The sequence below is a fragment of the Chrysochloris asiatica genome, unplaced genomic scaffold (assembly GCF_000296735.1).
Source record: "Chrysochloris asiatica unplaced genomic scaffold, ChrAsi1.0 scaffold00146, whole genome shotgun sequence".
Taxonomy (NCBI): domain Eukaryota; kingdom Metazoa; phylum Chordata; class Mammalia; order Afrosoricida; family Chrysochloridae; genus Chrysochloris; species Chrysochloris asiatica.
The window spans coordinates 3,354,609-3,381,503 of record NW_006408664.1 but is presented as its reverse complement, the minus strand read 5'-3'; the positions used below and the strand labels follow the sequence as shown (position 1 = coordinate 3,381,503).

Genomic DNA, 26,895 nt, shown 5'->3' with positions numbered 1-26,895 from the left:
CTGTGAGCCTTCCAACCTTCTAAGTATTCCTTTATATGCGGTTCAGAGTTCTGGGACCGGCCCCTGAGCCTGCTTGGTCAGGTATTCTGTGTTGTTGTTGGCAGAGCTCTCTGCTATACATCCACCCAATCCGCCATCTTGTTTGTTCTAATCCCATTTATCTTTTAATTCTACTTTTCCACAAACATTTTTTGAAGCTCCCTTGAATGTTTATATAATTGGATAAGGTAGAGCTTCATACACTCACAGTTTTCCTCAGAGCATCAGTAGAAAAAATAAATACAGTACATGCTACTCTAGTGAAAGAACAGTTATAATTGTCCTTCACTTCCCTATGCTGGCCTGACTGAATGGGGCTAGCAGGTAACTGAACAGAAAAGTGAGTTGCTGCTAATAAAAGTCCCGATCCCACTGCTAATGACTCACTTGCCGTGTTTGAATTGTTTATTTGCTCATGTTGATGCTTGATGTTTCTCCTAGGCCTCAAATGTTGGATACAGATCTTTACTTAGTCACATGTGTGTGACCTTTTCTGTTCCTGCTGCATGCTTATGGCTTCCTTAGAGAACATTTAGTAACGACCAGTCACTCTTTTCATTTCACAGACCCTTTAGCTTATGCTTCAGGAAAGTTCTTCCACTTCTTGGGAGAAGTACCTTGTACACAGTCCTCGGGCTTTGTCAGCGCTCTTGCATTGACAGTTGGCCTGCCTGAGACAATCAGCCTGATCATCCAGGACTAACCCCATTCTTCTCATTACCTATTATGATGATCCCCGTATTCCACTTGAATTCAACTTTAGAATTCTCAGTGTCTAGTTTTGTCCCATATAATCCTGTTTTTACACAGCCTTCAAAATAGCTCTTTTAGGAAGCCTGTCTTCTGTCAAGCTGCCAGTTAGCTAGAGAATCTGTTTTCTCTTACTCCATCTCTGTGTACTTGATTAAATAGGTTGTGTTATGAAATCACAAACTCTTACTTAATAGGATTTACTCTATTTACCAAGATTATCTATTCCTGGAGAGAAGAGATTAGTATTGTAGTATGTTAGCACTAACCGGGACTAGAGAAGTCATGTAGTAGCCAAAGCCTGAGGTCACAGAGCTCTGTCAAAAGGCCATCTTCATTTCGTCACACTTTCTGCAAGGGCCACATCCCAGGGGTTTGAACAGAGCCCAGCGTTTCCTAGAGAAAAGATGTCTACTTGAAAGATGACATAAACAGTCACTAGACTCCGGGAGGCACTTTCACAGTATACCACGAGGAGCTCTGACCAAAATGCTCTGAGCTGAAAATAAGCTGCCATTTTCTCAGTTACTTCAATTTGTAGTCCTAAGGATCTCTGGTAGTAGCATAGTGGTTACAAATCAGGCTGTGAACCTCAGGGTCAGCAGTTCGAAACTACCAGCAGTTCTGTGGGAGAAAGATGAGGTTTTCTGCTCCCGTAAAGATTTGCAACCTCAGAAACCCTGTACAGGGTCGCTATGAGTCGGAACCGACTCTACGGCACATAACAATAACAACATAGCCTACATGGTCCTACCACTTCCCTTTGAATCACCTCTCTTTTGGGGAGGGGAAGTGCTTATCTTTTGCTTGTAAACTCAGATCTGAATCCAAAATAAGTATCAAGCCGTGCTCCAGTGCCGGGCTCAGGGCTTTTCCCTCCACAGTGAATAAGCTGCCCAAGTATGTTTCTATGCCAAACTCTGTGTCTGTAGTTGGACAAAACTTCTAATGTATAGTGTTTTGACATTGTTGTGTAACTGATAACAGCCCAGTGGAGGCAAATATAGGCAAACATTTTATTTTACCTCTGATGGAGGGTCTGTGAAGATAATCTAAAATGGGCTTTCTGTCTGGGGATTGCTTGAATTTCTAAGCATTTAAGGATAAAGATGTTTAAAAGGGAGAACAGTACATATGTGAGACAGTAGTCTGTTTCCAAAATTGACTCTTTGATGATCTAGTTGCCTTGTTTGGCAGGGACTTCCAACAAGGTATTTCAGTGATGATGTTGTTAGGTGCCGTCCTGTTGACTCCGATTCAGTGACCCTAAGCACAACAGAACAAAACACTGCACGGTCCTACACCATCCTCACAATTGTTACCCTTGAGTCCATTGGTGCTGCTACTTTCATACTTGTTACTAATGACTTGGGATTAGCTGCATATTGGGAGACTGCCATCTGGGGAGGCAATCCACCTCATAGAAATCATTCTTGAAGCCACAGAGAAGTTCTTTTAAACCCAATCTTGAGCAACTAAGATGTTGTTTGTTATTAAATGCTGTTGATTCAGTCTATATCAGGTTTCAAAGAATAGCTGGTGGATTTGAACCACCAGCCTTACTGTTGGCAGTCCCATACTTATCCTATAGTGCCACAACAAATGACAGTACTTATATAGTACTTGCAGTCCTGGTGTGGCACTGTGGATTAATGTGCTGGACTGCAAAGTTGGTTTGAACCACGAGGTCAGTGGTTCAAGCTCACCAGCCACTCCTCAGAAACCCTAGACAGGGTCACTATGGGTTGAAACTGACTCAACAGCACATAACAACAACAAAATATAGTACTTATAAGGCAATACTTAATTTGTCCTTGTTGTTGTTAAGTGCTGTTGTGTGCACTAAATCATCTTACTCAATTTGTAGCCTCCAGACAGTCCTAGAGAGGTATGTCTGTTGTAGGCACAGACCAGCTGGTGGGACCGTAATGCACTCCTAGACAACATTTCAAAGCCTCTAGGGTTCACATTTCATTCATGACTTCTTCATCTAGCTCATAGATCAAAAATTAGAGAACAATTCCTGATTGCTTTTTTCAATAATAATTGAAGTTTTATTGATGAATAATAGTTTGCTTATTTATTAATATTCTGAACCCTAAATTTAACATTTGCTACTTTCTAAAGCAAAAAATAAATGTATAAAAAGCTTTTGATATATTATTTCCATCAGAGACATTAATTTTAACAAGTTTTGTGATCGAAAAATGAGTTAAAAACTCATATATTAAGGCCTGATGCCACTGCCAAGAGGCAAATGTTTGCTATGAAAGAGAATGTGGATATCACAATTTTCTAAATAATTCACTTAAAAGAAATTCATTAGTACTTTGGTGGCATTGTGGCTTAGGCACCAGGTTGCTAACCACATGCTTGGTGGTTCAAACCCACTAGCTGTTCCTCGAGAAAAAGATGAGGCTTTCTGCTCCTGTAGATTTACAGTCTCAGAAATTCTATATAAGGTCATTATGTTTCAGAATAGATTTGAATACATTGATTTTGGGTTGAGGGCTATAAATATTTTGAGCAGAAATATAATATATGCACATTTGTTCTTAAAGGTTTAACTCTAAAGAATCTGGAAATTAAAAAAAAAACATTGTATGGCAGTAGTTAATTGCTTCAGCAGTATTGAGTTTCTGTTTTTGTTGCTGTGTACTGTCAAATTGGTTCCAACTCATAGCAATCCTGTGTAGGGTTTCTGAGAGTGGCTGCTGGGTTTGAACTGCCAGCCTTGCAGTTACCAGTCCAGTGCTTATCCTGCAGCACCACACCAGAGTCTAAAATGCAAATGGATATTAGTGATAATTGCACAACATGGTGCATGTAATTAATGTCACTGAATTGTACACATTAATATGGTTGAAATGGCAATGGTTTTGTTACATATATTTTACCACAAAGTTTAAAAACTGTGTGCAGCTATTAAATACATGCACTTGGGAGCGTACCTACACTGGATTTAATATTTGGGTTTTGTTTTCAGTTGTTTGTTTTTCATTGTTATTGATTTTGTTTTTTAAATAAATTGCTCAGTCCTCTGCAGAGGGCGAAAAATGTTATATTGAAAATAAACCTCTGCATATCTAAAAGTTGGTATCTGGTTTTGACTGTTGCAGAGAATACCTTCTGCCTCCAGAGACACAGCCTCTACATGAGGTGGTGTACTTCAGTGCTGCACACACACTCCGAGAGCACTTAAATGCTGCTCCGCGAATCGCTCTGCACACAGCCCTCAACAATCCGTACTGTTATCTCAAGGTAAGAAGCAAATTCATGTCTCTATGACAGTACAGTTCAGACTATGTCGTTGTTGTTATTAAGTGCTATCGAGTTGGTTCTGACTCATAGCGGCCCTGTATAGGGTTTCCAAGGAATGGCTGGTGGGTTTGAACAGCTGACCTTGTGGTTAGCAGTCCAGCCCATTGTGGTTATCCTACAGCGCCACACCAGGACTATACGCTCCATTTGTTGTTGTTGTTAGGTGCCATCGAGTCGACACCGACTCCTAGCGACGTTATGCACAGCAGAACGAAACACTGCCTGATCCTGGGCCAACCTCACTACTGTTGCCACGCTTGAGCTGATTGACTTGACCAATCCATCTCGCTGGAGGTCTTCCTCTTTTCCTCTGACCCTCCACCTTACCAAACATGATGTCCTTCACCAGCAACTGGTCCTTCCTGACTAGATCTGAAGTATGAGAGATGAAGTTTGTCCATCCTGGCCTCCAGGGAGCACTCTAGCTGCACTTCCAACACAGATCTGTTGGTTCTTTTGGCAGCCCATGGCACTTTCAATATTCTCCTCCAACACCATAACTCAAAAGCATCAATTCTTTCAGGTCTTCCTTATTCACTGTCCAGCTTTCACATGCATATGAGGTTATTGAAAATACCATGGCTTGGGTCAGGCTTAGTCCTCAAGCTGACATCTTTGCTCTTCAACACTTTAAAAAGGTCTTGTACAGCAGATTTGCCTAGTGCAATACGTTGTTTGATTTCTTGACTGCTGCTTCCATTAGTTTTCAAAAAATGCTGTAAATTTGCAGTTTTAATTTGAACAAAGACTTGGCAGCCTGGGTTATACCTCTTTCATATATTTTTAAAAATTCTTTAGACTTTAGAGAAGATTTCTGTTTCATGCTGTCCATGTTTGACCTTGTAGTACACCCTTTGTATGATAAAATGAGATCATAGACAGCAAGACTTTTAGGAAAATAGAGGGGAAATTTTTCCTGCAGATATAAGAGAAGATAATGGGTCAAATACTATGGCACAGGCAACTTAAAGATCCAGATGGTTATCTGAGATAGAAGAAAGATTCTGAGATTTCATCTTGTATTTTTTAAACCAAAGAAAGATCTGGCGTGAGAGTATCTGTGGGCAGAGCTCAGTGTAGAAGATGGCCAAGAATCCTCCAGACTAAACCAGGATAATGCACTGTACCAGAGCCACTTATATAAATCCATATACATTTACCATTTCCTAAAAACTCTTCTTTAGGCAAATTATTCCTGCACAAAACAGTTCAGAATTTTAAACACTAGCTTTTTCATGACCAGGTAAAATGATCACATTGAGCATTTCTGCAAGATAAACATGAAATAATTTGGGAAGAATTATCAACTCAATTAAGCATCTAGAAATTTTACCACAAAGGATACTTGAGAAGTTACTGCATAAAATTTACATTTTTATTCCATCAATTCCTGGTGCCTTGGTCTTTGCCAATTCCTTCAATGCACCTTGGACTTGCTCCCTCAGTATCATTGGCTCTTGATCATATGCTACCGCTTGAAATGGTTCAACATTAACCATTTCCTTTTGGTACAGTGACTCTGTGTATTCCTTCCATCTTCTCTGGAAGTACTCTCTGGTAAATTAGGAGCTAGAGGGATTATGATCAAGCCTAATCTTAAACAAGAACTATTTCTATTTAGCTGATGAAGAGTAAATGCAACTCATTAAACAGAGGACATTTATATTCCATTTAATGATTTACTAGTTCAGGTTTGGGTGTTCATTGGTGTCTGATTTTGTTTTTAATCTTTTCTGAAAAGTAGTGATCTTAGTTTACTGTTATTTTTAGAATGAAGCTCTGAAGAATGAAGAAGGTTGCATTCCAAATATTGCACCAGACATCTGCATAGCATATAAACTGCACCTAGAGTGTAGCAGGCTAATCAACCTTGTGGATTGGTCAGAGGTAGGTAGGAGAAGATACTATTAAGTATTTGTCTAACCATCCATGACAACTTTCCTGGGATGTTTTTAAACTTTTGGTACTTTGGAATTCACATTTATCTTTTTTTAATGTCTTGTCTTTAGATTGGAAATTACAAATCACGTCATATTTCAAAAGTCCCTCAGGAAATAGAACTGTCTGCTCAACAGCCCCACTCCCATCCCTGCCTTCTGACCCTCCACCCTTCAACCTAGTCAATTCTTAGTTCATGCAAGGTCAAAATAAGTATATGAACTTACCCAATTGTGAGCATTAAGCAAAAGCTAAACAGCCAGGTTATATATTATTCCAGAAAATAAAAAGTGTGTAACTAGTATTTCCCATGTTGTATATTTATGTATATGAAAGACTGCTGGGCCGAAAAGTCACTCCTTGGAAACCCTATACAGTGTCACTATGAGTTGAATCCGACTCTGCAGCGCTCAACAAGAACACAGCAGTTTACTATCAAGAAGTACACTTGTTATTGTTTAAAATAACTCTCTTCTTTCCCTCAGAAGACGATTACAAAGATTAAACTCCTGGAGACCCTATTGACAAATGTCACCATTTAAAAAGATACATTATAGGCATTTTCCTAGAGAGAAGAAGATTGGGATGAATAGATAACAAGGCTTCTTTTTACATCTGGCTTTGACTAGCTTTTTGTTTTGTTTTTCTCTGCACATTTTCTTAGTTTTTGAAACAGGATTATACAAAAACCATGACATTATCTTTTAATGTGAAATTGGTTTAACTTGGTCATCACTTAAATTTTGAGAGACAATCTGAAATTTGGTTTGATGGAAAAAAAGGGCCAGCCATCTCCAGCAATGCCTGATGTGGTCTCAATTACAAAACTCTCAAAGGAAGCCGAGAGAAAGATGTTGAGCAGTGGTATAGATTTTAATTTTTCTGTTTTGTCCTTTCTAAAGGCCTTTGCAACAGTTGTGACAGCTGCTGAAATGAATGCAAATTCTACAGTCTCAGAAGAAATGAATGAAATTATCCAGTATCCTTTTCAAACAAGTTGTATAGGATTCAGATATACATAATCTTATAGTCTCTTTGGATCTTTATTGACATTATATAAAGACAAGTTTCAAACACTTTTATTACTTGATAATATTAACTATATACCCTTCCAGAATAATTAATTCAAATTTCTAAATATTCTGAATTTAAAATCGATATCAATCATATTTCAAAGTATAAACCACAAACCAAACCCACTGCCATCACATCAGTTCTGACTCAGGTACCCTACAGGAGAGAGTAGACAGCCTTAGGATTCTGAGGCTGTAATCTTTATAACCTACGGAATGGCTAGTGGGTTTGAACTGCCAGCCTTGCAGTTAGCAAGAGTTTATGCTGTCCATGTTTGACCTTATAGTACACCCACTGCACCCACTGGGGGCTCTTTATTTCAAAGTAAAGGTTTTTAAAAATGTATCTAAAATGAAAATGTAGATATTAAATTCTTTAGTTTTCTAAGGCTATTTATTAATGTACTTTTAGAGGTTGGGGCTGACGAGGCAATTTTTTATACTACATTTAAAAAAAAATGAGATTCAGATGAATGTTGAGCACGTTTTCATTCATGTCTTATTGACAGCATATTCTGATCACACTGGAGTGCAATGGGTTAAGCATTGAATTGGTAAGCAAAAGGTCAACATTTCAAACGCTCCAGCCACTCCAAGAGAGAAAGGTGACAGTCTTAGAGACCTTGTAAAGCAGTTCTGCTCTTTCCTCTTAAGTCTGACGTAAGGTGGAATCAACCCGGTGGCTGTGCGTTTGATTTTTTTTTTTTTTTTTCTTTTTAAGAGTTTAATTTAGGAGTACACATTTTATCTGTCTTACCTACTTTACCAACTAATACTGTAGCATTGAAATTTCAGTCTCTTTTCGTCAAAAATACAACCTGGTAAATTTCCTTAGCTTGCCTCCAGTGCTCGGTTTATTAGAGCTGTTTCTGAACTAGAGCTTTTAGGATTTATAAAACCTACCAAAAAGAAGACTGACCATGTGGCAAGGCTGACATGGGGAGGCTGCTAGAAGGCAAATGAGTGGAGCCAGAAGGATGACATTCTGTTTAAGAGAAAAAAGGGAAGTGATTTGCAATGATTACATACCACCATGGAAGTACATTTTGGTGAAAAGAGAAATGTGTAATCTCCATGTGATGTTTAACAAGAAAATAGGCATGTTGACCCCAAACAGGTGTATATGAAAACATCTCTGGAATACTTTAGTACCCAACAAATAACACTCTTTATGTTGTATGTAACTCAAGCCTCCCTCACATTATTGCTGTTAACTTTCAAAAACTCAGTACTGAATTATAAGTGATTTGTTCTTGAGCATATGTGCTTTATAGATGTGATAAATTCTTTTACCTGGGAGTATAACTTATTTATTTGCAATTGGTTTAACAGTTCTAATTCCTCCTCACCCAATTTCTTGCATTGGCTTTCCTCACTCTATTAAGTTTTACAATAAGTAACACAAATACCTTACAAGGGTATTATTTTTTAGGGGTGTCTACAAGGTTTTCACTGCCTCTGCTTCTCCTTTTCCTTCAGTCTTACAACTTGGAAGCTTCCAAAAGTTGGGGCTATATACTTAAAGGCAGTAAATATTCTACTTCTGGATGGCCCATGATGGAGTGCTCTAGTCCGTAAGACCTTCAAAAATCCCATTCCATAATAAGGCCTGTGACAAATGATACCTGCATTTCTTCTGTGGCCAAAACTCATCAAGATATACTTAGGATTCAGTCTTCAATGTGTTACGAGTTACCACCAAGAGAATTCTGGGGCATCTCTTCAACACTACTCACTAACATGAAAATTGCTATGTAAATATTTATCTGGAGAGAGAAATCCAAGTCCAGTAAAAATTGCTTTGTTTAGCAAACCTTAAGAGTAGCCATGTAATTGCAGGCGTTGTGTGTTTTTTAGTATTTTGTTGTTGTTGTTGTTTTGTCTTTGAAGACAAAATATATAACTGAAACTCAATTCTGAGTATAAAATGAGCAATCATGGGTTTAGCATAATATCCTAAATCTCTTAACAACATGATGAGCTGAGACAAGATGAATGGATAAATGCTCTCCCCCAGTCTATCCCCCACACCCACAAACACACATAAAAATGCTGGATGATGTATATCCCAAAGACAGATTGTCACAATATTGCCAGAGCTAAAAAGAAAGGGATATCACAGAGTACCAGAAATAGTTCACTGCAAGCCAGGGCAGAAAAGTGTCTAGCCTTCCAAGGACAGAAGTGGATCTGTACATCTTGCATTAAGCTGAAGATCTGCCCTCTCTGAATACAAGAGAAGAAACATTCCTTCCATCTGCCCAAGAAAGTAGTAAAGACATCTGTCCTCAATCATAGAATGCTTTAGTCTGAGCCAGAGCATTGAAAAAAAAAAGAAACATTACCTGTTAAGTGCTGTTGAGTCGATTTTGACCTATAGCAACCCTGTATAGGATTTCTGAGGAGCATCAACCTGAATTCCCAACCTTGCAGTTCACACTGACTTTGCAGTCCAGCCTATTAACCCACAGCGCCACACCATGACTTGTCTCTCTCAAAGTTTAAAAAAGACAATTTGAGTGCATCAGTCACAGCAAATAGATATTTTACCATCTTTTTAAAATGTCAAGTGTTTACTCAGCACATGTGCACTTAATCACACATTTATAAAGAGCTGTCAACATCGAACTAAAGTACCCTTTGAGATATCTGAACCCCACCTTAAGGAAGAAGCCAGACAAATACAGGGCGGGGGGCATGATTTTTTGCTGGTTACGGGGATGTATGGGGTGGGTTGAAGAGAGGGGGGGGGAGATGGTGAAGCACAGGGTAGGGAATAGATACAGGATAGTTTGGGTGCTGGGGAGGGGGGCATATACAAGAAGGGGGAGGAGAATGGGAGAACAATTAGGCAGGTTTGCATGGGCTAAGTAGGACAGAGGTAATGAATGTATGCACAACCTTGGAACAACAGGGATCTGGGATACAGAGATTGAGACATGGTTGGAATGGGGAAAAAAGGGGGAAATAATGTTACGATGCTTGGCTGCCCTTTGAATCTTGGTTTTCCTTGCATACCATTATAAAATAGACACTACAGGGAGAAAGGAATAGCCAGAAATATCACCATAGAAAACTTGTAAGTCAGTCTTCTGCCTATACCTGATTAGGATACCTAAAATGGGGCTACAAACTTGCCCAGTGAAAGAGGCTTCCTGTGGAGCATCTGCATTACATAATGGAATCCTGAACAGCATCCAGAATCTTCAGAGGTGGGAAATATCCATTTGAAAGGATGGGCAGACTAGCCTGCAGTGGCTAGAAGAACAGAAAATACTTCTTGAAAGAAAGACAAACCGACAGGAAAAATACAAAACAATTAGGCAGACTGACTGATTACTACAAGAACAAGCAAATTGCTCACCCAGGAGACAAGCCAAGTAGTTGGGTCCCCTCAGAGCAAACCCTCTTCCAAGACTAAGACTCAATGGGAATACACACTCTGATTGGTGACCACATTCATCACCAATAAGGGGAAGTGAGCTAAGTCCTAAAACGTTCAATAGACTCCTGTGAACCCTGGTGGAGACCTGGTTGGCTAGCAGTGTGGCAAGACCTGGGGACTCTTGGGCCCTGAGTCAGTGACATAGCCACAGAGGACTAGAGTGGAGAGTGAAGCATCCAGCTAAGAAGAGAGTGCATATGCACAAGAATATCCACACTTGTAGATAATACCCACTTGACCTGGCTTCAATGACTGGATGATCAGAGCTCTACTAAAAGAAAGAGGAAAAAAAGAGTTATGTGATACAATTTGATGAACTTGACCTACACCTATGGGTGCAGTAGCTCAAAAGAGGGAACAAATGTTTACAGCAAGGATCATTCCCACCCCTCCATACAGAGTAGACAGGGATAGGCAACGTGACATTGGCTACCTAAAGAGTGTGTGTGTGTGTGTGTGTGTGTGTGTGTGGCGCTACAAAGGCAAGAAGTCAAATTAGTCACAAAAGGAGAAATACTGCATAAGACCACTACAAGAAGGGAGAGGGGAATGGAAGAACAAATCTGATGGGAGAACAATTATAAGCTTTCAAGAGGGAGCCTAGGTACAAAGGGTGCGGAGAAGGTAGAATCTGCTGAGTAGTATCCAACCTGTCTAGGTGGGGCTGATGAAAGGAAATGCAGATAGGTCTCTTGTGATACAATAGTGAATAATTGTTATTAGGACTGATTGTGAACGTTAGAAATGTAAAAGTAGACGTTTTTTAGCAAGAAGGGGAGTGATTAACTTTGCAGTCTAGGAGCGGAGGTCCCTGGGACCATCAAGGGAGAAGAGCAGAGAGCGTGACCCTACCCAGAGAAGCAGTGATGCCAGAGATGGAGCAGCTGGGGACTTTAGACCCAGAGAGGGAGAGTGGTTGTGTGTTGACGACCAGGGTGCGGTGCGGGGGCCAGGCTTACAGGGTATACCCTTTGGTTGGTTGATGATACATGGAGGGGATTGTAACCATGGCAATGAAAGGATATACAATAGTATGAATGTAAAACTAATTCACAATAAAACATTAAAATATATAAATCTGAAGAGACAAGTGCAGGGTGATAGGGTGGATGGGTAAAGTTTTCCAATGAAATTCTCAGTCCTTGCTACCCTCTAAGAATGAGCACATTGTCGTGATAGAAAAAAATTCCTCAGTGAAACTTTCCTGGCCTTTTCCCTCACCTGTCCAATTTTCTATTGTCTTAAAATGTCTTCCTAATAAGTCCCCATGATCATCCTGTGTCCTTTGAGAAAACAGATCAAGATTACCCCTTTGGAAAACAATCACCATAACCTCTGAGCACACCTGTCTGCCTTGAATTGAATAACCAGAATGTTCCTTAGAAGCCAGGATGGCCAGATTTTGGACGTATTATCAGGAGGGCGAGTCCCTGGAAAAGGACATCATGCTTGGTAAGGTAGAGGTACAACAAAGAAGAGGGAGGCCCCCCCAATGAGATGGATTGACACAGCGGCAGCAATAATGGGCTCAACTGTGAGGTTGGTGCAGGACAGGGCAGTATCTCCTTCTGCTGTGCACAGGGTCGTTAGGAGTTAGTACCAACCTGATGGCACTTAACAAGAAATGTTCAAGTTCATATCTTGGCTCCTGTGGACTTCTTAAACTTTTCTTCAGCATCAACCTGAACTTGCATATGAAAATTTGATGGTGTTTCAGTCAGCCATTGGCTTGTTTTGATTGATATTGATCTTTCCAGTGTTTCTTCCCAAAGATAATGTTGTTAAGTGTGGTCGAGTTGGTTCCGACCCATAGTGATCCTGTATAGGGTTTCCAAGGAGCAGCTGGTGAGCTTGAACCTCCTACCTTGCAGTTCAAACTGCTTTGCAGTCTGGTGCATTAACCCCACAGCATCACACCAGAACTCCTCCCAAACATATAGTCAATTTTATTTCTGTGTATTCCATTTGGTGACGTCCATGTGTATAATCATCTTTTGTTGTTTAAAAAGGTATTTGCACTGAAGTCACTGGTCATGCAAAATTCAATCATGTGATCCCCAGCATCATTTCTATCACCAAGGCCATATTTTCCAACTACTGTTTCTTCCTGTTTTCAACTTTTACATTCCAGTCACCAGTAATTATCAGTACATCTTGATTGCATGTTTGATCAGTTTCACACTTAGGAGGTTGGTAGAATTCAGTTTCATCATCATTGGCTTTAGTGGTTGGAGGGTAAATTTAAATATTGATAAAATTAACTGGTCTTTGAATATTGATAAAATAAATTGGTCTTTCTTGTAGACATATGGATATTATCCTATCATAGACATCATTGTACTTCAAGATAGATTTGGAAATGTTTTTGATTGATATGATGCCATTCCTCTTCACTGTGTCATTCCCAACGTAGTAAACCATGATTGTCCACTTCAGCTCACTAATGCCTAGGATATCAATCTATGTGTTTTCACTTCATTTTTGACAACTTCCATGTTCCTTACTTAGTGCATCCCATGAATGGTAGTAGTGTTACTCTAATTTTTTGTGTGTGTGCTCTCATTTCCTTGATGTTTCTGTTAATTTGCTAGGGTACTTGGATACCATTCTTCTGAAATTTTTCTCAGATTTTTTCATTACTTTTCTTCCTCAGAACCATTTTCTGGCTCTGAATTTTTGTCTTTTGAGAATTCTTTCATTACTTTGTGTGAACTAAATTTTTTGTTGTGAGACATTATAGTGTTGTCACATTTATATTTGATGATAGCATGTTGCTTCTGTCCTTAAGCTCTGTCTCCTACTGGGTGTGATGAATGGAAATATGCACCCTTCTGCATTCACCACTCCTGCAGCTCAGTTTGGGTGGGTTTGGCTGTCTACTTTTGATCGGGTGGTAATGGCTCTAGCAGAGGTTATGGCTGTGGTTGGGTTGAATTGGTTTATAATAGCACTCAAATCTTAAGATGGTTTGGTATATTGATTTTTAAACCTTATCAAAAAACCAACTTCATTTGACTCCTGGAAAAATGCTGAACTTTAAAAGATTGGCTTTATTGACATGCCACCCACCCACATCTATCTGTGTATTAAAAAACAAGCACATGAGAAGTAAATGTTTTATTCTTTAACTAAATTCCAGTACTACAAGGGCAGTAAAACAATGATACATTGGGGGGGGGGATGCAGCAATAAACATTTATTAAAAAGACTGATAGAATAAATAAAAACTACCCCCCAAATCATATAAACCCATTCTGAAACCCCAAGAAGTCCTGGAATATAGAAATACCCTCCTCCTTCACTATTTCACAGGAAGCACTGTAGGCTATTTGCTTAACATTGTCCTGTTATTACATTCTAAATTATTAATAACTGGTTACAGCTTGGTTGTAGTGCATAATAATAAAAAAAACACACACTAACTTCAGTCTGAAGTATCATTCTACAGTTTTATTTACACAACCAGTGAAAGGCATGTTCTAGAATACCAGCTTTAATCCATTTCAAACATATCATTAATATACGAAGCCAAATTGTAATGATACAGCAAATGAGGCCACTGGTATTAATAAAAGTAGCAAAGGTCCACATCCAGGTGGTATTGACATCAAGGAAATTTCCAAAACCAGTTGCTGCCTAAGAGTGGTTGCCACTGACGAAAGCTTGAAATAACCTGTATTCACAGGGGGGGTGTATCAGCATTGCTGCATGTCATTAATTGGGACCTCTTGCAACAACTCAACAAGGAACAAAGGCAGCCCACAATTGCAGAAAACGTGATTCATGAAACATCTGAATGTGAGAAAAAGATAATTAGTACAAAGACAAGGTCAAATTTCAAACACATGCCAAATCCTCCTCCCCATATTACTCTAGGTATTTAAGTAACAAAGTTAAGCCTTGTGATAGCTCCTATTTCCTACATAGTTGCCCCCCTCAAAAAAAGGCTATCTTGTTTTCAGTTTATAACTACAAAACTGAATACTTTCATGGAAAGAGAAAAGCTGTGTGTTGGCGGCCAGGAAGCACGCTTGCAGACTCTGCCCTTGGGTTGTTTATATGATTATATATTCCTGAGTGTTTATGTATACATCAAAAAAAAAAAAAAATAGAAGGATTACTGCTGAATGATGATGCTTCATGGAGGGGATTGTAAACATCACAATGAAATGAACGAAATATGATAGGATGAGTGCAAAACCGATCTCCCATGTAAACTATCACTCAATTCACAACAAATGCTTACAAAAAAGAAATACTTACAACTAGCAGGCTGTTCTCCATATCGTCGCATTATCTGATCATGCGTAAACTTCACAAATGCATCATACTGTTCTATAAATAAAGCATATGTCAATTATACAATTTGTAAAATACATGTGAATTCATAAAGTTCTTGGTAAAATAGAATGAAAAGAAAATGGATTTTTTCCATGAACTTTTTGAAGCCATCTGCTATTAGATCTATATAAACTGCAAATGCAAGATATATATTAAAACAATTCTATAGTCATTTTAATCTGACACTTACATAGCCATCAGTAGTAATAAGAGTGTATCAAATGCAAAGAGCACAGGTTTTAGTTCAAATCAAATATGTCCTGGAGGGGCCTATCAAAGGGCCGAAGTAAAAAGCTATCTTGCTACTCTGAAAGTTCACTATAGAGTGGTCTAAGAATGGCAATTTATATATTTATAAATGCTAGATTATAAATCTAAATTTTAATGTACTAAAAAATGTGTACATAATGCCAGTTATGTTTCAAATGTCTAGAATGATGGCTAAATTATCACCTTAGATACAAAGTCCAAAATAAACTGCTAATTTGCAGTAAACAGCCCAAATCTGTTTAGTGCAGGGAACATCAAAAGAAAAATTCTGTATCACTAATAGTGCTGCTGTATTTCATGACTAGCTAATGCTCTTTCTTGAGGTCACTGAAGGTAAATCATGAGTTCCTTTATTGAACTACTAAAACTCTCTGGTTCTTAGAAAACATATTTTAACAATGCATAGAATAATAAAAAGTTTCTTACCATGGGTTTTTGAAAACCTCAAAAATAAACTCATACCTGCAAGTTTTGTGTTCAGTATTTCTTCATACTCTTCTCGAACTTTCTCTTCACGTTCTTTCAACAAACGTTCACAGATCATCCCAACCTGCCGTAGAGTGAATAAGGGCTGTTCTTTTTTCAATGGTGACGATGTTGCAGACGAAGTCCCTATATAAAACAAAACAAAACCAAAACAGCGCCTGATTTACAGCCATCTTAGAAAGCATATTCTAACAGAAGAACTTTCATTTAATCTTTTTAACGTTCATCTAATAGCATTTGCCATCAAGTTTTACCACAGCATTTCTCCAGCAGTCTTAAAACAAGTTGAAAGTACTAATTTTATCAGTTTGTGATTCTTGAAAAACATACCAGAAAAAACATTTCCCAATGGAAAAATTTTTACATAATCCGAGAGTGATTACAGACTATAAAACTTCAACATTACAATGATGGATCTCATGATAAAACCTCTGATTCTCCATTTTTGGCAAATACCACATATATATCATTTAAGTAACTAATCAACTCGCATCAAATTAACAAGAATACTTCTATTATTGGAAGAGTAAATTCAAGCATTAAGCTGACAATGATTGGCTCAAGATTATATGATGCCATATATAGATAGCTACATACTAAAGTAAGCAAACCCCTACAGTGTTTGCCAGCTTCATTACTGACCCTGAACAGAGTCAATCTGAGTAGGAATTGGCTTGACAACACTTAACAGAAATTTTTTAATAAAACAATTGTTTGTAGTAACAGTAAAACATGTCAAGACACTAAGCAGAAATCTATGAAAAAACACATTTCTGTAATCTCTTAAAAGAAAGGAACATTGATCATATTTCCTATCTGAATTTTATGCCTTTTTTCCATGACCACTCTGTAAAAAACGAAAACCCTGACTACAAAATATACCTAGTACTTAAACGATGTTTCAATTTTATGAAGAGTTCTTAACATTATTTATCTAATAGTCTACTTGGCATTATCAGATAGTGAGATGCCTCATATGAATGGTGTCTTCAGAAATTCATTTCTCTTAAGGCACCTTTGATTTTCCAAATCATCATCCCCTACTTCTTAACAACTGAAATTAATCTTTTTAAGAACTCAAAATTATGGCAGCTGTCCAATAACATTGCTGCAACTATTTTATACACATGCCCACACACACTGGGGTGTCTTCTTCCTGCTCAGTGTATCTGCCTCCTTTATCTATGATGGCTAGGACAAGTTAACTATAATTTGTTACAACTCTTTGAGTTTTGCAAGAATAAAGTATACCAACTTTTAGTGCATATGACTCTCTATGTTTACTTACTTTCAAATTCCCAGCTTATTTAGTTGAGGTTGCCAGTTAATTGATCGTCAGTGAAATACTAATAAATGACAATATCTTATTTTCCTGCTAATAGTCGTTTCCAACCATAACTCTTTTTACTATGCTTTTACCCACTTAGATCTGGTCCCCAAATTGGCAGCTATACTGAAATTATTTTTGAGTTTTTAGTAATCTCAAGTATCTTAATATAATTTTTGACTCCTGGCGTGGTGCTGTAGGATCAGCACTGGACTGCGAACAACAAAGTCAGCAGTTCAAACTCATCAGCTGATCCTAGGAAACGCTACACAGGGTCACTCTGAGTCAGACCCAACTTGATGGCACTTTGCAACAACAAGCGGATTGGGCAGTTTCGCAATCCTGTTAGGTCTTTAATAAGACCAATCCCTCAGAGGTTGAGAGGTATACCTCACTACCATCAAGAAGAGCCTGGAGCGGAGCATGTCCGTTGGGCCTGGAATCCCTGCACTGAGAATCTCCTAGATCCAGGAGACAGACAGTGTGAGATGGCCTAAGACGACAGCAACAGCAGCACCAACGGCAGGAACCAGGAGGCCAGTTCTCAAGGTGGCTGCAGTGGACTTGTCAACCCACGAAGCAAAAGAGCTGAGGGTCTTCAGACACAAGGCTTGCTGGCAGAGTGGGGTGCCTCTGGACACCTATTGATGGAGCCAAAAGAGATGTAACCCTTGCCCAAGCAGGGAAAAGGTCTAGAGTAGGCCTAGTGACTGGCACAGCTAAGACGAAGCTGAAGCTGAGTGCTATCTTGGTTGGAAGCTATCCTGATAGATAAGCTTTATCCTGTCTCCAGAGTTGTAGCCTATTACACTTCCCTAGTAAACTAGATCATCATTAAGTATGGTGAGTTCTATGCAGTCGCTGCAATGGATTATCAAACCCAGTAGAGACAGAAATGTACTGTAGGGAAGTTGGTGTCAGAAAGGGTGAGAAAGCTGAGAGAGTGGAGGTATGTCTACTCTCAAAGGAATAAGCTTTGTGCTAATCTTAGTACTCATTCTCCCTTGTCAATTTAGGCAACTTCTGACAACAGATTACAAAAGGATATTTCTGCACATACTATATATTTTGAGTCTAAATATCAATAATGGATGGTAAAGCCATATAAAACAGCATAATAGTCTGTCATAGCAAAGTATATCTACATCTAACCAAGAAGTACATGGTAAATTGCTGATTAAAGAAATGGAGGCTAGCAATCATGGTGTTTATAGAAAGCCCAATATGGGGAAATTATATACAGGTATGCATTGTATACATACATAAACCCAGTGACACTAAGTCACTGTAACTCACAGCAACCCTACAAGACAGATTAGAACTGCTCCACAGAGTATCCAAAAGAGTGTATTTTTATGGCAGCAGATGGCCTTATCTTTCTCCTGCAGAACAGTTGGTGGGCTTGAACTACTTCACCCACGGTGCAACCAATACATTATTTATACACATACAACACACATTCTTTTAAATTAGGGAGATAAGTATTTGGATTACATGTTCTCCATACTAGATAAAATTTCCTTCCACTTATGTTTACCTGGAGAAGCTGGTCCACTGAGGAGAAATGCATGGGGCTGTGCATCCGAAGTACAACAAGGATCTGTCTGTTGGAAACTAGTTTCTAAATGTCTTCTCTTCTGCATGCGCTTATACTCTTGTTTTATATTGTACAGAATTTGTTCTAAAAGAAAAAAGTTAAAATTAAGCAAAATTAAAATGTTCAAGATTAGTAATTATTATAAACCGAATATACTCAAAATATTTTCTCTTCATGTAATATCCATAAAACTGACATTCCGGGAGGAATTAAGTTTCAGCATAAATGGGGACACTCACTCAGAAACAGCACATACACGGCATGTGAAATTCAGCTATTCAACAATAATATCATTCTTGTTGAGCAATGATTATCAAAAAAATTAATTTGAAGGACTTTCATTTAAAATTAAAGCTTGCGGAGCCTATGCACTACAACACAGATCTTACTTAAATTCTTTTTTTTAAAATTCTTCGAGTTGTGAAAGCATTGTTACCTCTCCCTTTCTAAGTTGTTGACCCCTCTCAAAATCAACTCACTGCCTTCCTAAGGTTCGTATCTAATCTTTTGAGTTGTTATTGTCATTTGATTTTATATCGTTGTTGTTAAGTGCCATGGAGTCCATTCAATTCATAGTGACCCTGTCTGTATAGGGTTTTCGATACGCAGCTGGTAAGCTACAACCGCCAACCCTGTGGTTCAAAGTGACCTTGTAGTCCAGCGCATTAACCCACAGTGCCACAACAGGACTCCTTTATATAGATAGTTTGTTTTTGTTTTTTTAAATGTTTTATTGTGAATTATGTGATAGTTTATATGGGAGAACATTAGTTTTACATTCATCCTATCGCATTTCATTGCCATGGTTACAATCCCCTCCATGCATCATCAACCAACCAACTACAAGCCTGCCCCCTGCTCCCCGGTCGTCAGCACACAGCCCCTCTCCCTCTGTGTCTAAAGTCCCCAGCTGCTCCATCTCTCCACGTCATCGTCTCTGCCTCCATACCAGGCATCACTGCTTCTATGGGTAGGGTCCTGCTCTCTGCTCTTCTCCCTTGATGGTCCCAGGGACCACCGCTACTAGACTGAAAAGTTAATCACTCCCCTCCTTGCTACAAAAGGTCTACCTTTACATATCCAACCCTCACAATCAATCCTGATAACAATTATTCACTATTGTATCACAAGAGACCTATCTGCATATTTCATCAGCCCCACGTAGACAGATTGGATACTACTCAGTGGAGGTTCTACCTTGCTCCACGCCCTCTGGATCTAGGTTCCCTCTTGAAAGCTTGTAAGCCAGTCACTTCTTGCCTTTGTAGCCCCCGCCCATTTTGGGGAGCCAATGTCCAAGCTGCCCATCCCTGTCTGCTCTGTGTATGGAGGGGGTGGGAATGATCCTTGCTGTAAAGATTTGTTCCCTCTTTTGAGCTACTGCATCCATAGGCATAGGTCAAATTCATCAAATTGTATCAGATTACTCTTTTTTTCCTCTTCTTTCTTCTTCTGGTTGAGCTCTGATCATCTAGTCATTGAAGCCAAGTCAAGTGGGTATTACCTGCAAGTGTGGATGTTCTTGTGCATATGCCCTTTCTTATCTGCTGGACGCTTCACTCTCGACTCTAGTCCTCTGTCACCTACTCTGGGCCCAATATATAGATAGTATAAAAGAGTAAAATGAAGTATGGCTAGATTTTAAGACAACGTTAGGGGATGTTTTGGTTTATGACTTGAAGATTATCTCAGTGATATAGTTTCAGGGGTTTTTTACTCAGATTTCTAAAGAGTCCCCAACTCAAATCTTAGTTATACATTAGAAATATTATAATTGTTTTTAAGTGCCACTGAGTCAGTCCTGACTCATTGGGTTTCCAAGGAGGGGCTGGTGGGTCTGAAGTAGTGACCCTGTGGTTAGCAGTTCAATGCTTATGCACAGTGTCAAGCCTATAGATAACTAAAAGGGATAAGACTGTGTTGTGTGTATTCAAACACTCAATAGTGAGAAGTGACAGTAGGTCAACAAAATGATACAGTACACAGTTAAAGAAAAATCACCACACTGGTCATGGCCGTTAATATTAAACTCAACAGAATATGAGACTATTAACAGCCAAGAATGATTCTAAATATTGTTGGTGGAGAGAAACCCAGGTAAAATGATTAGTGTTTAACAGGCACCCAATAAGAACACCACACTGTTGAGTCAGTTCCAATTCATAGTGACCCTGTAAGGAAAGACAGAACTAACCTATAGGATTTCTAAGGCTATAATCTTTCAGAAGCTGACTGCCACATCTTTCCCCCTTGGAGCAGGCTGGTGAATTTAAAGCAAGCTTTGGGTTAACCAGTGTTAATTATACTGAACCACAACCATCAAAATGGGTAAAATTATGTCCAGTATATCCTTGAGGTCAGAATGATTCATTTTAAAAAGATTTCCCATTCAAAATAATTACCATGTGACAGCTCCAGAAAATCCCTGCCAGAGGCCTTCACTCTTCTACATGTAGACACAGCTTACCCCACACCAACTGCCCCTATATGTTATCCATGTAAAACAATACCCTACATTTACTAAACACAGCTCAAAGAAAAATAAATTAACAAAACCTTAAGGTGGCAACATGCAATAAAAAAAACAAAAAAAACCCCACAGGTCTAAGAGTATAATTTTAATATTAGATTCTAGAAAGATGCTTAAAGGAATGAAAAACCATTTGGAAGCTAAAGATTTATATAAAATTACAGCAATCCTTTCTTAATTTAATACTAGTGATTTTCTTAAGTATTTCTTGTTTCTTTTTCTACTTTATTGACAGCCTTGTAGAGAAGTACACTTAGGACTTTTGAGAAATCCTGTCCCTAAATATTACAGATACTGCCATTTAAAAATTTTTAACTGGGGGTGAGGGAAGCAAGCTGTGTAAAATAGAGTCACTGAAGACATTGCACTTGCGTACATTTTGTGTGTAAAGAAAAAACAAAAATACATAAATGTGGTTTAAGCATAAACGCACACATGGGAATGACAACAAAGAAATGACAATTTCAGAATGGTTGTGGGGGTACTTTATTCTGTATTTAATATTTTTCGAAATATTAGCATTTAATATGGGTTATGGCCATTTTCAGTACTTTTCTCATATTTGTAAATCCATACAGTGTGTAATTTTATAAACAAAGCTCCCAATGTGAAATAAAATGGCCATCCAAGTGGGCTGCGAACCACAAGGTCAGCAGTTTGAAACTACCAGCTGTTCCGCGGAAGAAAGATGAGGCTTTCTGCTCCCATAAAGATTTACAGCCTCAGAAACCCTGTACAGGGTTGCTATGAGTCTGAACTGACTCCACAGCACATAGCCACTACCAATATATATATATATACACACACACACACACACGCATGCTGTTGTTGTTAAATGCCATCGAGTCAGTTGCGACCCATAGTGGCCCTGTATAGGGTTTCCGAGAAGCAGCTGGTGAGCTTGAACCACCAACCTTGCGGTTCAAATGGCTTTGCAGTCTGGTGCATTAACCCACAGCACCACCACACCAGGACTCATATATATACATACCTTGATATAAATGGGCCTTTTAAGATTTACCAGAAAGGTCTTTAAAAACTAGCACAATATTCTGTATCAATCAGAACACAAATATTCTTCTTGTTGACTAATAGAACTCTCTTCTGTAGCAGCAGGTTTCATTTATTTATTTATTTATTTCCTATTCAAAGTTAGCACCATTCTGATCTAATTCAAAGCATCTTAAAGTTTATTTACAATCAGACACTTCGGAAGGCATTATTAGCCCAGAGTAACATTACCTGAATTCCTATCTTTTGTGTGACATATGTACATTTTTTGGTCACCACACAACTGGTTCTTAGGTTACTTTGGTCTTCTTTTGCTTCCCCCCAAAATGAAGCACAACTGAGATGTATGTATTCAAAAGAATACTTACAACAAAACTTGCTTGTTTGATAATCTCAACAGAGATCTATGTAATCTAGAATTAATATACAACACTGAAAAAAAATTAGCTTTACAAACCCCCATACATCTTCACTTTCACTAACAAGTTTTGCTTTTCTATAATTTCAGAAAAATGGAATCATACATCATAGTTTAAATGATTCATTCATTCAGCAAAACGCTTTTAAATCATCCATGCTATTGTATGAAGCAGTAATTCCTTCTTATTGATCTGTTGTTGTTAAGTACCGTTCAGTCAATTCCAACTCATAGCAACTCTGTACAGAGTTCCCAAGGAGCAGCTGAAGAGCTTGAACGGCTGACTTTGTTGTTATCAAGTGCTTATCCTATAGTGCCACACCAGGACTCCATATTGATAAGCAGTATTCCATTTTACGTATAACACAATCTGTTTATCCAATTTCCTTGTTTCCAATTTTGGACTATTATAAATAAAATTGTTATGAATATTCTAGTACAAGTCTGTGGGTCAAGATGTTTTCGTTTTTCTTGGGTAAACACAGTTTTACTTTGCAAGAAACTGTCAAACTTTCCAGAGTGGCTGTACCAGTTTGCATTCTTACCAGCTGTTCCACATCCTTACCAGAAGGTTGTCCATTAAAGAGCTAAAGAATTTTGAATGCTATTGCCTGCACTGCTTTTTACATCGAATATGATGCAACTATGTCATATAAGCCTCAGTGTGCCCTCAGATGCTCTGGGTAACATGTGATGAACAATGTTATGCAGTAAATGGCCCAATTTAACCTGACCAAGATATCTCAGAGACACAGGAGCAGCTAACTGCTAGCCACAAACTCAATTTAATACCAGTTCAGAGGTTTAAAGTTTAAAAGCTGCTAAGAGATTTGACTGAAATTTACTATTCCACAGTTCACATTTCTAAGCTTAATAGATATTTTGCTGACTTCAGTTTCTTTTTTATAACAGCTGGATAATAAAGGCCCTCCACATATTAACAAAGCACTTAGGTCTACTTAGTTAATAAGCTACTTAGAACTAGCCATAAAACTATCATGTTGACATCTTATTCCAGTATATGTAAAATCTGATACTGTTCTACCAACACAATGTATGGCTTGGCTTAAACAACAACAAAAATAACAAATGCCAAATAAAGATTCACTTGCATACTCCAGGTTTAATCATCAAGAGCAAAATATGTACAGTTACCTTCATAACAGAGTTCTGGTGTGATGCAGTAGGATAAGCACTGGAATGGCTGCTAACCTTAAGGTTGGGAGTTCAAACCTACCAGTTGCTCCTTGGAAATCCTACACAGGGTTGCTATGAATCAGAATGGATGGTTCCTTAATAACAAGTACTTACTTAATAACAATCTTCATAACAACTTATACAAATGGCTGCATACCCCCTTTTAATAACCTACACTTGCATTATTTTTGTACCATGAAATAAAGCTAAGGCTTTTTATCACCATACTCGGTTAAGTAAAAGTCAGTATCGGCAAATTTCATGGCTCATGGCATTTTCATCCCCAAGTCTAGTAAATGTCATTGAGATTGTTAATAAAATTCTCCTCAACACGGAGATACCAATAAACAAGCACTTGATCCTTTGTAATGTATTTTCGTAAAAAAAATATTGAGGGGAGATGTGGCTAGAGGACAGTATGAAGCCTACTCCCAGCCCACCCCGAGTTTTTTAAAATTACTTTTCTTATTAATTACCACTGACAACATTATTATTGTTGTTAAGTGGCATTTAAGTTGGTTCCAACTCATAGCAACCCTGTATAGGGTTGCAAGGAGAAGCTACTGGGTTTGAACGGCTGACCTTGCAGGTAGCAGTCCAGTGCTTACTCTATAGCACCACATCAGTACTCCACTGATAACTTTAAACCTGGCAAAATGAATGTCAAAAATCAAGTGAAAGCAGTTGATGAGGACAGGATGAGGACAGCATCAAGACTCAACTGAAAGCACAAGTAAGAACACAGAATTAGAAGTTAACAGAAAGTACACTAAACAGCATCACAAAATCAAGGGAGAAAATAAAAATCACTGTATTTTTCTAGAGGCTGTAAAAAGAGCTTTAAAATTTTGTCATGTGTTAAGACTAAAATTTTGCTCCAAATCCATAAAACCTTATTAAAAAAAAATTCTGACATCATTAGTAACACAAACATTAAGGTTTCATAAGCACTTTTAATTTTATGTGCACAAGGCCTTTTTATATTTGTATTACCTTATTTGCTGATAGGACTCCTGGTACGATGCTGCAGATGGGCACTGGACTAGGAACCACAAGGGTATACACTCCAAACCCACCAGTTTTTCTCTGGAAACCCTATACAGGGTTGCTAAGATTCAGAACCAACCGAAAAGCACTTAACAACAACATAAGCCAATAAAACCATTAACAGACAACTCAAACAATGGGTTTAAAAAAAAACCCTGTATACAATTAAGTATAGAAAACCTGCAGCAACTAAAGACCTAAATTAAATCATTCCACATAAAATAACAAATCTAAACCTCTAAACTGCATACTAGATATTGATAGATTTACTTTATAAATTAAAACACAATGGGAAGTGACATGGAGACCAACTTTGTAAATCAGCAAGTTCCCCAGGATCAATCCCTTCAAATAGAACAGTTCTTATGTTCTTATTGGAGGAACCTTAAGGACTATCTTCTTGTCCAGGCAAGAGATAGCTATCTGAGTAAACAAAATGAACTGATGCCATTTTCAATTTACTTTAAAATAACTGCTATATCAAAGTGACTCTTACCACAAGGCAGTCATGATACTCCTACAGGTTTAACTTTGATAGGAATTAACATGTATCCTTATATGCATACTGTAGCTGCACAGTTACATAAATGTTATTATCTACAGTACCTTACACGTATCTGGCTTATAATCTAATGAATGGTGCTGCAAGATGGGTCTGAACTACATAATCGGTGGTTCAAACCCACCAGCCACTCCTGGGAAATCCTGTAGAGGGTAGCTATAGTTGGAACAGACTTAATGGCACTTAATAATCTAGTATGGTGCTGTAGGATAAACACTGAACTGCTAACTACAAGGTTGGCGGTTTAAACCCACCAGCGACTCCTTGGAAACTCTATGCACACTCAACACTCGTTAAACATACAGGATATACTTCTTAGGAAGAAATTTTATGCAAATTAACTTGATCTAAGCTGTTTAGAAGGAGTTCTGGTAGCGTAGTGGTTACGAATTAGGCTGCAAACTTTAAGTAAGGTCAGCAGTTCGAAATTACCAGCTGTTCCGCAGGAGAAAGATGAGGCTTTCTGCTCCTATAAAGATTTACAGCCTCGGGAACCCTGTACAAGGGTGCTATGAGTCAGAACTGACTCCACGGCACATAACAACCTGTTTAGAATCATTACATGACATTAACACACATACATTTGATTCTAAAACATCCTTGGGCTTGTTCAGACATGAAGTCACCTTTATCAATGGATTGTCTGAACTAATTTACTGCTAATGCATTTTCCCCTCCTCAAACTTTCTCCATCTACACCTACTCTGCACCCTATCATCTTCCCATGCTGCTTTCTTCCATTATTTGAAAGTTCCTTAGAAGTTATTTTATTGTTGGTAAAGTGCCATTGAGTCAGTTCCAACACATAGCGACCCTGCATAGGGTTTCCGAGGAGCAGTTGGTGAGCCTGAACCACCACTAAAGCTGAGACTGAAGCAAACAATTGGTCTGAAGTGCATGGACTCCCAAACTTAGACCTAGTACCCATTTGACCTAGCTTGGATGGCTACCTGACCAGAATTTGATCCGATGAAGATAAAGATGCTTGACACTGTGAGCAAATATAAATTGCTAAAATTTGATGAACTGGCCTTTGCTTATGAATGCAGCTGATCAAAATTCCAACCAAAATGCTAGTATTCTTCATTTCAATAATCAAGCTTGTTTTCTCAGTGCACTAGGTTGATGTTGTTGCTGTTGAAGTCTCATCAAGTCAGTACTGACCCACAGTGACCCTGAATAGGGTTCCAAGGAGCTGCTGGTGAGCTTGAACCTCTAACATTTGGGTTCAAAATGACACTGCAGTCCAGTGCATTAACTGATGATAGCGCCACACCAGAGGACAATCTAAATATTGTGTATGAGTTGTGGAACAATATACACTTGTCTGTGGATATTCATCAGCTACATGCTCAAATTTATGATATAAGTAATTCTCAAAGTGAACACTCAGTAGCTACTAATTTGCTACCCCTGCTAGAGAGTAAGATCCCCTAAGAACTTGATTGAACCTCAGCATAGTGATCTTGCTTGGTCACCTTAGAGCAGGTGGTGGGCTGGCAACGTCTTGCGTATGGGGTCCCCACCGATCTCCTCCCTCCCT

The 26,895-nt window shown here is 38.5% G+C and overlaps 2 protein-coding genes across 2 annotated transcripts in view; one reads left to right on the top strand and one right to left on the bottom strand.

Moving 5' to 3' along the window:
* Positions 1-8,073, top strand: part of ORC3 (origin recognition complex, subunit 3) — a 113,831-nt gene extending 105,758 nt beyond the window's left edge. The window contains exons 17-20 of the mRNA XM_006870628.1: positions 3,909-4,050; positions 5,881-5,997; positions 6,951-7,027; positions 7,968-8,073. Coding sequence (XP_006870690.1) covers positions 3,909-4,050; positions 5,881-5,997; positions 6,951-7,027; positions 7,968-8,073 — 442 coding nt within the window. The remainder of the gene's footprint in view (positions 1-3,908; positions 4,051-5,880; positions 5,998-6,950; positions 7,028-7,967) is intronic.
* A 5,528-nt stretch (positions 8,074-13,601) lies between these two features.
* AKIRIN2 (akirin 2) overlaps positions 13,602-26,895 on the bottom strand; it is a 25,464-nt gene continuing 12,170 nt past the window's right edge. The window contains exons 2-5 of the mRNA XM_006870627.1: positions 18,528-18,671; positions 15,640-15,789; positions 14,830-14,901; positions 13,602-14,358 (exon numbers count right to left, since the gene is read on the bottom strand). Coding sequence (XP_006870689.1) covers positions 14,348-14,358; positions 14,830-14,901; positions 15,640-15,789; positions 18,528-18,671 — 377 coding nt within the window. The 3' untranslated portion in view covers positions 13,602-14,347. The remainder of the gene's footprint in view (positions 14,359-14,829; positions 14,902-15,639; positions 15,790-18,527; positions 18,672-26,895) is intronic.